This window comes from Ambystoma mexicanum, chromosome 7p, assembly GCF_040938575.1.
Source record: "Ambystoma mexicanum isolate Mex_15411 chromosome 7p, UKY_AmexF1_1, whole genome shotgun sequence".
NCBI classification, from domain to species: Eukaryota; Metazoa; Chordata; class Amphibia; order Caudata; family Ambystomatidae; genus Ambystoma; species Ambystoma mexicanum.
This window is the reverse complement of record NC_090939.1, coordinates 53,740,756-53,757,372: the sequence shown is the minus strand read 5'-3', so window position 1 is coordinate 53,757,372 and position 16,617 is coordinate 53,740,756. Positions and strand designations below refer to the sequence as shown.

At 48.8% G+C, this 16,617-nt stretch overlaps 1 protein-coding gene across 4 annotated transcripts in view; it reads right to left on the bottom strand.

Annotated features, from left to right (window-relative positions):
- Positions 1–16,617, bottom strand: part of GDAP2 (ganglioside induced differentiation associated protein 2) — a 1,016,820-nt gene that overhangs the window by 138,573 nt on the left and 861,630 nt on the right. For all 4 annotated transcript variants that reach the window (XM_069635760.1, XM_069635762.1, XM_069635761.1 and 1 more), the window contains exon 12: positions 11,040–11,179. In XM_069635760.1, the coding sequence (XP_069491861.1) occupies positions 11,040–11,179 (140 nt within the window). The remainder of the gene's footprint in view (positions 1–11,039; positions 11,180–16,617) is intronic.

Sequence of the window (16,617 nt, the reverse complement as noted above, 5' to 3'; positions counted from 1 at the left end):
ACTCCACAATAGGCAAAGTAATCCAGCGGGATATAGTTTGTTTTGTCACCGCTAGTCCCAATTTATGGCCAGTATAACCCACGAAAAGCAGGTCATCCTGGCACAATTTTGACATTCTTGTTACATAAAAACTCAGAGTCCTTTTTGGGTCCAGTCTATGTAATCTCTCCTCTCAAATGAGGAGGAGGGTAGAAAGTTGGGAGTGTTATTTTTTGTGACAAATGAAAGTCAGAAACTACTTTTGTCAAGAAAGAAGGTTTAGCTAAGTACCACCATGTCCTTGTGAAAGGTAGTATATGGAGGTTTACATGAGAGAGTCTAACTCAATAACCCTGCAGGCTGATGTTAAGGCCACAAGAAGGACAGTTTTGAGTGTTAACAGTCTTAAAGGGCAGGAATGTAGAGGGTCAAAAGGTATACAAGTTAGAAATTTCAATACAAGATTCAAATCCCAAGCAGGGACATGAAAAGGTACTGGAGGGAACACATTGGTAAGCCCTTTCGAAAATTGGATAATTAATGGAATTTTGAAATAGGACACCTCTTCCGAGGAGCGGTTGAAGATGGAAAGCGCTGCCAGGTATCCCTTTATTGTTCCAATCTGGAGCCCCAGATTGGCTAAATGCAGCAAAAAAGACAGCACCATAGGAGTGCCACACTGAAAAGGATCCACATTCTTAACCTTGCACCAGTTAATGAATGTAATCCAACGACACTGGTACAAGGATTTCGTTGCTAGCCGAAAGCAAAATATCCATTACGTGATCCGGGAGGTCCCAATCATTGTATCTCAGCCTCTCAGAAACCATGCGTGAAGGCTGAGTGTCTTGACCTCTGGATGGAGAACCCGACCTTCCTCCTGCAAGAGAAGTTCCTCTCTTTGTGGAAGACGTATTGGAGGGCAGATGGACATGTCCAGGAGGTCCGGGTACAACGTCCTCCTTGCCCAATCGGGGGCAATTAGGATAATGGTTTTCCTGAACTTTCTCAACCTCCTGATTACGTGAGGGATCACGGGGACCTGAGGAAACGCGTATAGAAGTAGAAACTCCCAATCCACCACAAACGCGTCTCCTAGAGCTCCTCTCGGAGGAAATTCCCTTAAGCAGTACAGTTTGCACTTCCGGTTGACAATGGTCGCAAACAGATCCACTTGAGGCGTTCCCCTAAGGCCGAAGATCTCTTGAAGGACTTCCTGAGCTAGTTCCCACTCGTGGGATACTGTGCTCTGCCTGCTCAGAGCGTCCACCGCTATGTTCTGCTCCCCGGCTTGGTGAACTGCCGATAGAGAGATTCCTTCTTGAATTGCCCAGAACCAGAGTTGCATTGCCTATCTGCACAGTGGTAGTGACCCTACACCACCTCTCTTGTTGAGGTAATACATGGCCACTGTGTTGTCTATCATTATCAGGAAATGATTTCCTCGTACAGTGGGCAGGAAGGCTTTCAGTGCTAGTCTGATTACCCTCAACTCCAAAAGGTTGATGTGTAGTTTGGACTCCGATGGAGACCAACGACCGCTGATTGTCAAATCGTTGGTATGGCCTCCCCACCCTGTGATTGAGGCGTCCGTCACCACTGTTATCTCTGGCCATGGTTGCCAAAAAGGTTTTCCTTTGAGGGTATTGTTGCAAGCCCACCATAAAAGGTCCCGAGCAACTGTGCCTGGAACTTGCAGAAGATCTGGCATACTCCCCGAGAACTGGGACCACTGAGTCCTGAGGGCCCACTGAAGGAATCTCATCCACAATCGGGCCTCTGGCACCAGAAAAATGCAAAATGCCATGGGGCTGAGCAACCTCAAAAAAAATCGCAGGCCGGCAGATGCTGGGCATTCTGGAACTTTGTTACCATCTACCGAATGTGATGAGCTCTCACCTCGGGAGGCGAGGCTTTCCCAGAGGAAGTATCCAGGACTGCTCTGATAAATTGGAATCTTTGGAATGGTATCATATGGGACTTATTGTAATTCAGGGAGAAGCCCAGTCTGCGTAGGGAGTGGTAGTTAATTGTGAGATGTTCCTGAGCTTGTTCGGGGGAACGTGTCCTGATCAACCAATCGTCTAGGTATGGGTAGACGTGAATCCCCCCTCTACCGAGACTCACTGCCACCACCACCATCAGTTTGGTGAAAACCCTCAGGGCGAGGTCCGCCAATAGTGAGAACCGCCAACCGCGAACCTCAGGTACTTTCTGTGCTTGAGATGGATTGGCACATGAAAGTAAGCATCCTGAAGGTCCAATGATACCACCCAGTCTTGGAGTTGGAGAGCCTGAAGGATCTGAGAAACAATGAACATCTTGAACTTGTCCTTCCTGAGTACCAACCCTTATTCCTCTCCGCTACAGGTACATGTTCTATTGCACCTTCCTCTAGCAGGGTTAAAATTTCCTGCACAAGGAGCGGATCTGGAATTTTTACAGAATTGGTTCCCGGTGGATGGTTCTGAGGCCTTTTTAGGAAGGGAAGGCAGTAACCTTGAGCTACTGTTTCCAGTGCCCAAGCATCTGAAGTAACGCCCCGCCATTCGTTCAGATGCTGTGAGATTCTGCCTCCCACCAGGTTCTTGTGTGATAAGGCCACTGAGTGTCTTGGAGTCGGCTGCAGGAGCGGCTGAGGACAAAGATGCCGCTGCTGAGGCCGATTTCGCGCCTCTTCCTCATCCACCACGAGGGAATTTCCTTTGACCTTTTTGCACAGCCTGTCGTCTTCCTCTAACAAATGAGTTATAATATCGAAAAGGACGACCTCTCCAGGAAGATGAGCCTGAATAAGGTTTTTGAGGTTGTCGCATAGAGGCGCTAAGGGGCGTAGCCGCCGCTTTGGAGGTCTACAGTTTCTCTAAGCTCTCATCAGCTTTACTGCCGAACAACCTCGAGCCGTCAAAAGGCATGTTGAGTAGCCTGGCCTGCACGTCCGGTGCAAAACCGGACTTCCTCAACCACACAAATCAGCACAGTACTGTGCTTACAGCCATGGATCTGCTGATACTGTCAGCAGTATCCAGTCCTGATTGGAGACACTCACCCATTGCTTCCTTGCCATCTTTCACAATATTCAGAAAGCCTTCCCTTGCTTCGCCTTCTGGAATATGTTCAGCCACCACCTTAACACAATCCCACAGGGTATGGGTGAACCTGGCCAGGGTACAGGTAACGTCAGCGGACTGGCCATACTGCCCGAGGTAAACACCTTGCGAACCCAAGCATCCACTATCCGGGGGGATAGAAGGATAGGCTGATTGTCTTGTAGAAGTTGCAGCTTGGTCCACTAGACTTTCAGGTCTAGGGTGCTTACTAAGATAATCAGGGTCACAGCTTGATGGTCTATACTTTTTGGGAAAGTTCTTATTGACTGCTGAAACAGACTCAGGAGCCTCCCAGTTTGCAACCACTGTTCTTTGAAAAGCCCTATGCAAAGGAAGAACTGGGTCTTCTTGGGGGCCCTGGTCCATGACATTGGTCAGATCATCCTGTTCAAAGGTTGGTGAGGACCTACCCCCAACCCATATAGTCAGCCACCCTGTTCATCAAGTTTCTGTACCCTGAGTGTGCATGTTCTGCAGGATCAGGTTTTGCAAAGTCTAACTCAGGTGACGTATCAAGGCCACTGGCAGAGTGAAGGGTGTCACAAAGATCTCTCATTCTTGACACAGGATCAATCAATTCCTCTGGCACATCTCTAGTACAAAATGTTACTCCCAATGGAGCGATATCTTCCTCTGAGGCACTTTCCTCCTCTAAAATAGAGGACAAAGACTTACAAAAAGTCTGATTTGTGTAAAGGTGTATCAATCAAGTTGAGCGTCGCGTGGCGGATTCCTAAGGAATGCAATCTGCCAAGGAGGATGGTGTGGTTAACAGTGTCAAAGGCTGCCGAGAGGTTAAGAAGAACAAGTGTGGCGCAGCCTTCTGATTCTGCAGTGGCCTTGAGGTCACCCCAGAAAGAGATCAGTGTGGTTTCAATTCTGTGACTAGGATCGAAGCCTGACTGAGCAGGGTCTAGGAGGTTGAGCTTTGAGGATGCAGTTTGGTCGATGAGCTTTGCCAAGAATCGGGTGTTGGAAATGAGCGTGTAGTTGGTTGGTTGGAGAGGGTTGAGGGATGGTTTCTGGGAAGATGCCAGAGTTAAGGGAGACATTAAGGAAGGACCTGCACAATTACCCTGAACATGTTGAGGTGAAGATTTCTTTGAGGGGTGAGGCTCCTGGCTCGAGATGGGATTGAAAGAGCAGAACGGAAAGGTTTCTGCAGGGTTGTGGGTTGGTTCTTGGAAAGAGTGTTGGACGGGCAGTGAGCTTGGAAAGTTTGGCGTTGAGGGTGGCCGTCCTGTCTAGGACTGTTTTGTGGAAGTGTTCAGAGAGGGATTTGTAGAGCGTTTGGGAGGAGGTGCAAGATGGGTTCAGGAATTCAGAGACGATCCTGTGGAGCTTCTAACTGCTGCTGTGGCAGCTCAGGATTTTGTTAATGTAATAGGATTTTTTTGGGCCCTGCGGATCTCCGTTTTATAGTTGTAGTGATGAAGGGCGAATGCAGATTTGTTTTGTGGTGTTCTGGAGGCTCGTCATTTGCGTTTGAGGGAGTGGTTCCCAGTTTTGAACGCATTGAGATAGGGGGTGAACCACTTGGAGGGGGTCGGTCCTTGGTGGGTAGGAGTGGAGCTGGAGGGGGTGCGAGGAAGGAGTGAGTCGTTGAATCAGGAGTAGAAGGTCGATGGGTTGAGGTTCATCTGCGGCAGGAAGTGAGGGAAGGGCTAGTAGCAGGGCTTCTGCCAGGTCTGGGATTCTCTTGACCTTGTTCTAGCCCTTGAACTGTGGGGGAGGAATAGAGCAAGCCTTTAGAGCTGGAAGGGGTGTGCAGAAAGAGAAGGGGGATGGCTGAGTGATCTGCCCAGATGAGGAGTATGGGGGTGGACATGGTAATGAGGTTGGATGAGCTGCAAAAAGCATCAAGAATGTGGCTGGCAGTGTGGGTGGGCACTGCAATCTGCAGGGTAAGTTTGAGTGCCTCCAGACTGTAGACCAGGGGTTGAGTCATGGTGTTGTTGGGGGCGTCAAAAAAGATTAAGTCCCCCACTAGGGTGAGTGCTGGATGGGTAACCAATATGGCTGCCAGCAAGTCCCATAGTATGCTGGTGAAATGTCTGTCATATACAGTGGGTCTGTAGATAAGTAGGAAGTTGTGGGCAGTAGAGAGTGTTTGACTAGTTGGGATTCTCAGTTGCTGTGCAAGGCTGAGTTTCAGAGAAAGTGATGGTTGTGTGTGGTTTGTGGAACATGGCAAAGGCGCCTCCACTAAGGGTCTGTTGTGGGTAATGAGAGAGTAATTGGATGGAAATGCTCAGTGTGCGATTGAAAGCGTTGTCTGAGAACCATGAGTAAGTGCTGCATATGAGGTTAGGAGATCAAAGATGCTGTGTCTCCTCCTGGCCACAGAGCAGGCATTGATAAGGAGGCAGGCAAGTTTGTGCTGTGTGGCAGGGATGGTGCGTCTCCGGGTGTCGGGGGCAGGCGGGACTGTGGTGGTCCATGTGACTGGCGGGATGGTATTGGTCACAGGGGGTGACTCTGTTGCTAAGAGGGGGTGTGTAGGTGGTGTGTCAGGCGCAGGAAGAGGGAGCGGGCTGTCACACGCATTCAAGAGATGACAGGTATGGATTGGGAAGTTAGTTTGGTACTGAATGGCTCAGAGGTCAGAAGGGGTGTGGCGAGTGGAGAGTGGGCATTGTGTGGTGGCAGGCTTGGTGGTGTTCGAGGTTGGTGGCCAGAGGTTGGGAGGGGTGGTGTCCATGTTGGTGATTGATGCTTGTGGGGGGGGATTCTTTGTTTTGTTCAAAAAGCAGAACTGTCAGGCATAGGTATCTGAGGGGGCGTGATAGAGGGGGTAGGAAAGCTGTGGTTGGTACACATGCAGGGCTGGAGAGAAGTGTTGTGCTGAGGGGGAGGGGCGGTCCCTGCCTCTGTGTTTTGTATGTTTGGGTGCCAGTAGGATGTGCAAAAGGGGCTGGGGTTCAGCGGGGAAAGGGGTTGAAGCAATGGTTCGGGAAAGGGAAAGGCATGCCATACGGAGAGAAGGAAAAGATGTAAAAGGGGGTGGTCACGTGGGGGTAAAAGGGGGTGGTCACGTGGGGGTAGAGCGATTGTGGTAGGTGTTGATGATGGGTGTAGGTGAGATTTGTGGGGCCGGAGTGCTTAAAGGGGTTCATTTGCAGAGTAGCAATGCTTATCGAGGGAGATGTGAACTGAGTAAGGGAGGTGGAGCCTCGGCCGGTCATGCTGGCATGGGCGGCAGTAGGGAGTCGTGGTGAGGGAAGAGGCATGAGTAATCAGCATAGTGGGTGCAAGGTTAGTGGGTGGTGAAGGTGACCAAGGTCTTTCGGAATACTGTAAAGCTCGACTGGTATGAGAGTTGGACGATGTGTGATGCATGGAGGTGCGCAAGTTCTGGCCAGGGAGCGGATGGGGGTAGGGAAGAGGCAGGCGTGTTCCTGAAAGTTGGCACGAGGAGGTTAGTGGTGAGGGAGTCGTGTTTTTTGAGAGTTGGAAGCATTGTGGGGTGTGGATGTGGCTGGGTGTAGATCTTAGGGTAGGGTAGGTGGGTTGCAGGGGATGCAGGAGAAAAGAGTGTGAGTGGAGGTAGGTGAGTAAGGGGCAGGGTTAGGGTGTTTTTTGGTGTGCCAAAGAGCTCCTCTGGTCTGAGAGTTGGACAGTGTGTGGTGTGAGGAGGTGGTGGGGGAGATGGGTCTGTCTTTGAGGAAAGTTGGGATTGAAGGGTTGGAGTTGAAAAAGGGGTGGGGGAAGCGTCAGGAGGGTTCCTGAATGTGGATGCAAGGGTTATGTTGGGGTTGTTTTTATGAATGCTGCAGTGCTCCTCTTGTCTGAGATGGGGGGGGCGAGTGTTGTGCAGGAGTGTGATTTTGGGCGAGTGTGATTCTAAAGGATGTGAATTGTATGAGGGGAGAGGTGGTCTAGATTGTCGGTGTGCCCAGCTCGAGTGTGAGTTGGCTGCCATGGTAGGTGATCGGCTTGGATGAGTGGCTGGGATGAAGGGGGGGTTAGGACATGGAGTGCTAGGCAGACCAGTTTGACACAGCAGTGATGGGAGAACAGCTAGATTTGAAACACAACAGTAGTGGGAAAACACCAAGAACTGAACAACAACATTATTGGGAAAAAACCTAGAATTGAACAGCAGCAGTACTGGGAAAAAACCTAGATTTGAAACACAGCAGTAATGGGAAAACACCTAGAATTGAACCACAGCAGTAGTGGGAAAACACCTATATTTGAAACACAGCCGTAATGGGAAAACACCTAGATTTTAAACAGTAATGATGGGAAAGTTATGCTGGACGCTGGTAGGCATAGTGTAATTAGGTACTAGAAGTGGCAGTTTTTACTGGAGTGCAGTAATGGCTGTACTCCCCACTCACGCCACACTTTTCCATTGCTGCTGGTTGACTGTGGCAGGCGTCCCAGGTAACTACGGAGCAGAGTTGCTTGGTCAGGAGCTGCTCTTTACCTTGGGGCCCTTCGCCGTGGGCTACCCAGGTATAGGCTGCCCGATTGGAGGTCTGAAAAGGGTCAGAAGGCCCAATCACTGTCAGTGGACGGGGTGAGAGGCGGGAGGGCCAGATGGGACCAGGAAGTGGGAAACAAGGGGGCGGCAGTGAGATATCAGCACAGGGTGCACTAGGAGGGGCTCCAAAAGTCAAAAATATGGGTCGCTGGTAAGGGGCCTCTACTCACCCCAAGGCTGCAATCCAAAAGTGGCTCTGGGCGCAACATGAGGATTCATTATCCCTCATTGTTAATGGATGGGCTGCAATGCCCAATCACCATGACGGTGGGCGGAGTCGGAGGGCCAGACAGGACCAGGAAGTGGGAAACAAGGGGGGTATGGTGCGAGATATCAGTGAGGACAGCGCTAAGCGGGGCTAAAAATAAACCATGTTGATGACCCCTCTGTGCACAGAAGATTATCAAATATTCACTTGTGGGGGGCGTGGCTAAGTACGCAATCATGAAGATGGCTGCCTAAGCATCTCTGGTGGTGAGAGGGCAGAATATGCATTGTGCCCCTTCCCTGGCACCCCAAAACGGAGTGACAATGGTCTGGTTATCATCCTGAGGCCCGTGGCAGCTGTCTGGTGTGTTTTTGTGCCTATGGGGTGCTGGAATCCCGGGCATTGGGATTGTTGAGGGGAGGCCCGTCTGGTGGAGTGGCAAGATGGCAGCCCTTTGCTGTGCCCGGACCTGATGGTGTGCTTGGCGCTTGCTTTTCAGCTCTGGCTGACGTGCTGAGTCAGAGCCACACTAACACCTAGCGGAGAGACGGGGTGCCACCCCCTGGGTGCAGCTATCTCCGGAGGAAGTGGCAAGGTGGACCAGTGTGTGTGGCGTGGCATGGCCCTATAGAGCAGGGAGGCTTGTGATGTGCACAGCGCCCGTGTGACGGGCGCACACAGGCGGAACCTCCACAGTGGAGTGCTACTAACCCAAAAACGAAGTCGGGCCAATGCGGCGGTGACCCTGTGGCTCCCCCTGTAACTGCAGTGAGCTGGGGGTGGACCGCGGCAGCTACAGTAAAGTGCCCGTAATCCTGAGAGCAGGCCCTGCAAGACAATGCACACTGGACGTGCTGGCAGGCTGTAGTGCGATGGCTATGCAGGAAAATTTAATTTAAGCACTGGAGGGCAAACGCAGCCCTATGGTGACTGGTGGCTTGATTATGACTCTTCAAGGGGCAGACCTGGGCACGATGGTGAAGTTGAGTCACCTGGGGACCCATACATCTCTCTCTCTCTCTCTCTCTCTCTCTCTCTCTCACACACTCTCACACACACACACACACACACACACACCTTTTTGAGATCCGAGGGCCACACCACACTCTGCAGGACATGTGGTGGTGGAAACCCCCGCTACACCACTATGTCAAAGGACGAAGAGCGTTCCAGAAGGATGAGCATGGATGAAAACTTGGTGTGGTAAGGTGAGAGAGATATGGATGGCTGAGAGCTGATTCGGCTATGTGGCGACTAGGAAACCCAGATTGGAGAGGTTTGCAGGATAGGAGTTAAAGAGGAGTGGTCGGGTGGAGCAGAAAGGGGGTTGTAGGAAAGGTCGGGCGAGGAGATAGAAGGGTTGCAAGGGTATCATGGATGTTGGGGATCTTAAAAGCTGTAGGTAGCAAAGTAATTGGCAGAGAGGTCAAAAGAGAGGGTCGCAGGATGAGCGGAGAGCATGGCTTGGATTGGGATGGAGTGATTGAGTTGGTGGGAGTGTAAAACATTGATTAGAGAGGTAGAAATGCTTTGACAGATTCAAGGGTCATTGTGAAGAAAAGGACAGCATTCCTGAAGGCTAGAAGAGTGGTCTTTAAGCCACTAAAGTATGTGTTTGTTGTATCTGGGTTTAAAGAAGACAGATCTGTGGGGTGATCCAAGGTTGGGGCTGGGGAAAGACGGAGTGGAGGAGGTGGAAGTTGAAGGAAGCACAGAGAGGAAGGTCGAAATCAGCAAAGACCTGTTCCATGGAGGAGGCTAGGCGTGAAGCAAGGGACGAAAGGGAAGGGAGGTCCTGGCACTGGCGAGGTAGTTGGGCTTAAACATATGTCTCGTGATGGCAGGGATAGGAGTGGGAGGCAGCAAGGGAGTCGAAATGCTGAAATGGAGAACGGAATGGTCGGAGGAGGAAGGGTCGATGTTGTTATTGAAGTGAGGAGAGAGAAGGAGAAAGGAAGACCAGAGAGAGTTGTGTTGGGTGTGAGAGGGAAGATTATGAAGTGAAGTGAGGGAGTGATCAGAAAGGAGGGTGTGGAGTTCAAGTCGAAGGCTGGGTGAAATAGCTGGATGGTTGAAGTCATTCACGAGTGGTAAGGGTCAATCTGGGCGACAAAGAGGCGATCAAGGTCAGAAGAAGTGATTGAGCAGACATGGGGGCCGATAAATAAGGAGTATAGTGATAGGGGTGGGTAGGAAAAGTTGAGAAAAGGTTCATTCTAAGGAGTGGGGGTATAGAGGGTCGGGGGGGCAAGGAGTCAGAGGTGTGGGCCTTCTCAGCCATTAGGTCAATTGCACTTCTCTTCTGTAAGAGTGAGAGGAGTGAAAGAAGTAGATGAATTAGTGTGTAGGGTGGTAGGGTTAGCAAAGTCAAGGGGGCGGGGGGTTCGAGAATACACTAATGCCTGTGACTGCCAGTGAGGCATTGTGGGAGTCAAACTGGTCAGAAATGTAGGTCTTTTTTTTGTAGATGGATTTGGTGCACCAGAATCCCAGTGTGAGATTAGTGGGCAAAGGTAGGGAGGAAGAGAGATTATCAAAGGGAAGGGTAGATGAGATTAGAGAAAGAGGGGTACCTAATGGATCGATTAAGGGAGTCTGGAGGTGAAGGGGAGGGACATAGAAGGCCAGGCAGGGAACAGAGCAAAAATGATGAGAGCGTAGTAGCAGTAGGATGATATGAGGGATGCATATTGGATCAGGTGAAGGGGGAACGTATGAAGGAGAGCAGAGTGGGGCAGCCGAGTGTATACAGGGGCAGGAAGCAAGATGAGCAGTACAGGGTGAGATAATATAGGGGGGATAAAGGTAACTGGCATAGGTTTAATTAAGTGGTGGGAGGATGTAGCTACCTCCGAGTCTGAACATAGTTACAGTGAATGGTTAAGTGATTAAATTACCCAGATCTTTATTTCACACTGTTAGCTATGCTTCCATGTGTGTGCATGTTTAGAACTGCTGCTGATGGACCAAGTATCAATCACAAAACTAATATGGAAACAAGCCTTCAATTCTCCGAAAAACAGCCATAGGAATAACACCAACGGAGATGAGGTATAGCATCCACAATCCCACGGAAATGTGTGTTTTAAATGTTTTTTTATTAAACATGGCACTATTGGCATCTTTGACAAATTATCCATCCATGTGATTACGTGGTTTGGTCAACGAAGTCTGCCAAAAATGAAACATTGTAGCCCCTCGCTTGGTCCCCCCACTCCCTGCCGAGGCCAGACCATCACTGGAAGAGACTCACTTAATGTCCACAATGTCGTACATCTTCTTCAGGAAGTCCGAGTCTAGGTGGTTGTGCTCACCGGTCAGCGTGTGGAAGTACACAATGACATATTCTTTCACGGCAATGTGGTCCATGACGTGGATGAAGTACAGGAGAGCCTGGTAGGAGGAAGGTAAACAAGGACAGATCATGCAGGGGTTCCACTCTAGATAACATAAGAGCTGGACAATGGTTACAACAGCCTCTGTGGACAGGGTTCAGGCCAATACCAACCAGATGTGGTTTCAAATCTGAGACACTGCTGAAAAAAAAAAGAGATATGATATGCCCAACTAAAACTATTCAAAGCTCATTTCTAAAGATGGATGCCCTAGCAAGCAAATGGCTAAACTCATGGGCATTATTCAAATTTTTGGATGGCCATCATTAAGCTACTCAAGGTTGGGGCAGAGGAGAAGGAGCCAGAATCATACAATAATGTAGAGGTCAGATACAAAATTGCTAAAATCAATTATCAGAGATGTGGAGAACGAGCTCCTTACCTGTAACAATATATTCCTGGGTGTCAGGGAGTATGCTGGTGGGACTCCATAGTATACCTGCTTTAATGCTTTTCAAAAACCAAAAACTAGATAGCTACCATTAATTGTATTGTTTCCCAACATCCAATTGGCACGTCATTCCCTGCACACAACATTAGCTGACGAGGCGGAGGGGGTATTACTGGGGAGGGGTGTAGGGGAGGTACATCTGTTTCAGCAACAAAAATAATGTTTTTGTCACCCTAGCGTGTTGGGCTAGGGTGGAGCCAGAAGGGGTGGGAAACCTCCAAGTTCGGTCTGAGAAGGTTAGGGTGCACATTTCTCAGGGAGCCCAGAGCTCAGGGTGGCCCAGTTACAGGCACTTTCTACTGATTAAACGGTATCCTGCATGCTGGCTCACCACAAGGCAATACACAGCAGGCCAGAAATACACAACAAGGGACATGGTGGGGCCCGGGGACATGCAATGCATTGCTGATGAGGAGGAAAAGGATAGGTAAGTTGAAAGCTGTGATGGTGAAGGGTATTGGGGCAGACCCACCCCCCCATTAAAAGCGGTGGGGGGTGAGGACTACAGTGTACCAGACCATGGAGGGGGCATGGTGGGTCACAGAACCACCCCACATTGTAGTTCAGAAGCTTAGATGCATCGGCAAATCAAATTTTACGGACTGAAACATTTGTCTAACATTCTGCACATCGTCTGATGTCTCCGGGCACTGGTGTTACACTCGCACTGTGCCTTAGAAAAGGAAATTCAATACGATTTCTCAAGAATGAAATTGGAGGTGGCGTTAAACAGATGACCGCAAAGATCCGTCCAGACTTTACCTACCTAATCCATAAAGACTCTGCAACCCCTGGTAGATATAGAAAATCCTGATACGGTTAGGACAAGCGGAGGAGCCTCCCTCAGACAGGCTGCCTACACCACACTTGAATTTTCATCACAACCTGAAGCAAATATGCTTAAGAGCCGATGCAGCACTTTACAGTGAAAGTACAGTAAAGATGAGTGCATCAAACAGTTGTCTCGCACAACTGTACTAGGGAAGAGAGGTGAAGATGATACATTTCTTCTAGGAAAGTTAGGGCCACAGAGGGCTTTGGTCTATGACTTCAGTGGGTGCTTGCAGTGAGCACCCTATGATCACACAGGGGGTCAAAAGGGAGTAGATTTCTTGGGGTTGAGAGGGAAAGAATGTTCAAACTTTTCCTGAATCTTTGACTTAACGTGAAATTAAGGCTTCTACAATATTGTTCCTCCAGACAGAAGCTACACACATATGTAGGATAACTGTAGTAAGATGCATGTCAGACAGAAATGGAAAGAAAACGCTATTTTATAACTTAAATTCTACATGAATCTAGATCAAAAGAATTACCTATGCTTATACTCTTAAAATCCCTACCCACAGCAGCACAGAAGCAATGGGAGGAACGAGTATAGATTGTACAGTACTAAAAGCTTAAAACGTTTGGGTCATGTCACCAGAGGTAGTACGTAGTACTCCTGGCAACTCCCAGATGATGGTCCTGACAACCTTCATCACTTAGAAGCCACAGTGTTGCTAGAGTCGCATTCTGATTGTAGCAGCAGCCACTAGAATTTCATCTTTAAGGTCAGGGGCTTCGAATGCTATCGTTTCTAGAGCCACGTCTGCACATTCCAATGCATAGTTCAGAACCAAACTCTGCCCTCCCATCAGAGGAGATTGGATCCTCAGGACCGACGAGTCCATATGGTCTTCAACTAAAGTCACTAAGCACACAGACTGCCTGTCACTTCATAACAATCCCCCCTCGAAGATCTTGAGCTGCGTGTTGCAACTAACTAATAACAATTAATATGCAAATATATGCTTTGGTTAGAGCATAGAAAATTGTGTCCATTAACACTGTACTTCCTTGAGCAATACATGTATGTGGCTACAGTAGAAGCAATGACTCCCTAAATACCTGCGCTGTACTTTGAATCGCCTTCTTTGACAGGTCAATCCTTCAACTCCACTTCCATCAGAAAGGAAGAATGAGATCCATTCAAAGGCATCTCGTCCGGAGACTTCAACAGCTCCTTCCACATAAAGAAGGGCTGTCCCCTTTCCCAGGACTAGCCTGAACCCAGATAGGAAGTCATGAATGAGATTATGGGCTTCATTGAAGGAGTCAACTACTGGCTTGCTACTTTTTACAGAAGGTTGGTAGTTGGAAGGAATGATCAGGTCACTATTGATATTTTTGAGAATATCCTAAATGAACAGTTGATCAAGTAGGTGAGTGATGGCGCCATAGAATTAATGTCATCATTTATGGTCTTTGCTGGGCAGGTGCAGACCTACTTAAAAGGAGGATTTCATTTGTGTTTACCAAGGAAATAGCGTATTTAAGTGATATGGCAGGAAGGTTGAGGAACCTCAACTTTTTTGTCCGATAAAGTTGGGGCAGAGGAGTATCTGGAGTGGGCAGACACAAAAGCTTGAATGGATGTGATTGTTTCCAAAGAAAGTAAAAAGGGAGTCTGCCAGTGATTGTGAGACACTCAGAGGGGCACCTCAATTTATGGTAGATCTTAAAGAGCTCTGTGGTAGGGTTGTTGGCTTGGACAATGCAATCATGCAAGAATATTTTCTTATTCCTTGAAGTAGTTATATAATAGGCTTGTAGTTGTCTTGGGGATGTTCTTTTGTACTCATTTTAGGATTTCCACTGCTTTCTCCAAGACACTACTTCAATTGGAAAATCCAAAGCAAACCAAAATTGTTGATGGCTGGAAGGTTTAGAGTGAATCTTAAATCACTAGCAATTGTTTTGGGTAACACCCCAGACCACCATTCTTCAGCCTGCGAAGCCATTGCAGAAAGGGGAAAGACTGTAGGCAAATCAGGTTTGCTGAAAGGGGCAGTCCAGCCTGAACTGCTAGGTCACATCCCTCCAGCACAAGACCACAAGCCACCCCAGACATGTGTCATTAGGTGAGGAGATGGATTTCAGGAGGCCGCCCTAGTTATCGCGAACAGGGGAACTCGGAGGTTAGCCAAACATAATCCAAATAAGCATGGAGAGTGGTCAACGTTTAGTCTCTGGGAAGGAGAGTGGGGTCAGGGTTCCACAAGGAGTCCACACAGTGAAATAAACAAAGATTCTACTTAGACAAGTATCAAAATACTATATTATAGACCCAAAAACGCACTAGGAAAACTAATCAAGCAGGTAATATTAATACACAACCCTCTAAATATAAAACATATGTACACTCCCCTCTGGTTATAGAAGTGCACACAATTCACCTAAAAACTGATAGAGAAGGTAAGTAGTGTAAGGAAGGAGGGACACAGTTGAGCCCCCCCACCCCATACATTCTACGCGAAAGGGACCACTTGCTCTTGTACTAGTGGGGGGGGGACGCCTTCCATGCCCTTCTGCAGCCATGGGGAACAAGGCGCTGGCATAAGCAGAGGGGGGGGGGCTATTGCAAGACACACGTGGACTCCATTTTGTGTGCCCTCAACTCCATCTGTGGACTAGGCCGCATTCTGGCAGTGCAAAGTCTCCTCTCCTCTCAGCAGCGCTGCGCACAGCAAACACTGACAGCCCCCACCTTTTTCCTCCTGTGCCTCCCAAGTCCCTTTCTCACGGATACGCTGAGACAAGATGTTGCAAGCAAACAATGTATTAATTTCATTCTTCCTCTGAGGTCCTGTGTGTGATCGGGCCGAACCATGACTTGTAGTTCGTCCATCTCAACAAACCTGCTCCTGCACCTCTCACCCCCGCCTGTTGTAAAATTACTGCTTGTTCAACCTTGTGCCCCTCCAAAGCTATTCTTTTTATGGACCAGAAGTGTGACCCTTCCTTGCTGACCGCCCTAGAGTGCCCCCAATAAAACCAGACCCCTGCCACAGTATATTCCATCCTAAACTAACATGTGTCACTCAATCCCCTTCCCGATCTGATATGCCAGACCTGACAGCTATAAATCTCGACCCCCACAGGTTACCTCAAGGCAAGACCCCCACACCCTTCACCTCGCCAGTGACCCAAAGTGGGATAATGCAAAGACAAGTGTACAGTTTATAGGCCTTTCATACATACCTAAAAGGTATAGTGATGATCATTGTGCTGGTTATATACTGAAATAGTATAAAAGTTTGTTTTTTGTTCATGTGGAGTGGAAAAGGTGTAAGTGAAAAAGTTTTTAAATTGCAACATTGCACAGTATTTGTAGTATTATAGGCTAAACAGAAGTGTTTAACTATATTTTTGACGCACAATGCATACCCGAGTGAACCCAAAAGTGAAGGGTGGCGCCATGAGGGGAGATACACCATTAGCCCATATTTGCCAGCACCCCCCGCCCCACTGTACAGTGAGAAAATTCAGAAATACCATGATCAATGGCTCACCGAGAGAAAAGGAGAGGGATCGTCCCAAGTATGGCCGGAAGGAGGGTCATTTGATAAACGAATATTAGATCTTGTGACAACCCATTTGTTAGCTAAGTACCAGGGAAAGCAACTTCAAAATAGGAGTGAAGTATTAGATCTCTGGAGGATGTTTGAGGAAGCATCCCATACTAATAGTACAGACAAGGAAGTATCATCTGAGATGGCACCTGCCTCAGCAGGGGAGGGGGGAGAGACAGTGGAAGGGAAAATGGTAAAATCAGGGGACGAAGAACTTACTAGGCTTTACCCACTATTAACTAGGCCCGCTGCGGGATACAGTGACCCCTCTTATTTGCCTGCACCAAGCGCACCTTCCACTCCCGCAGCGACAGCCCTGCCTCCCTACGATTCAAGGGGGTTATACGGGTCCACGAGCGCACCTCCAGTAAATATCGCACGCCTCACTGATGATTTAGAAAGGCAACTTGCCTCCATATAGATGGCGTTGACACGATTGAGAGCATTATGTGACAGAGACCAAATGTTGCCTGGGGGAAGGGGAGGCGCCATCACTTTCAGCGGGTGGGCCAACACCATCTCCACTCCCGTCCGGGAATGCGTCTAGCAGGCCGTAAAATGAGTGGAAATCTGGGGAGTTTTTCTTCCACC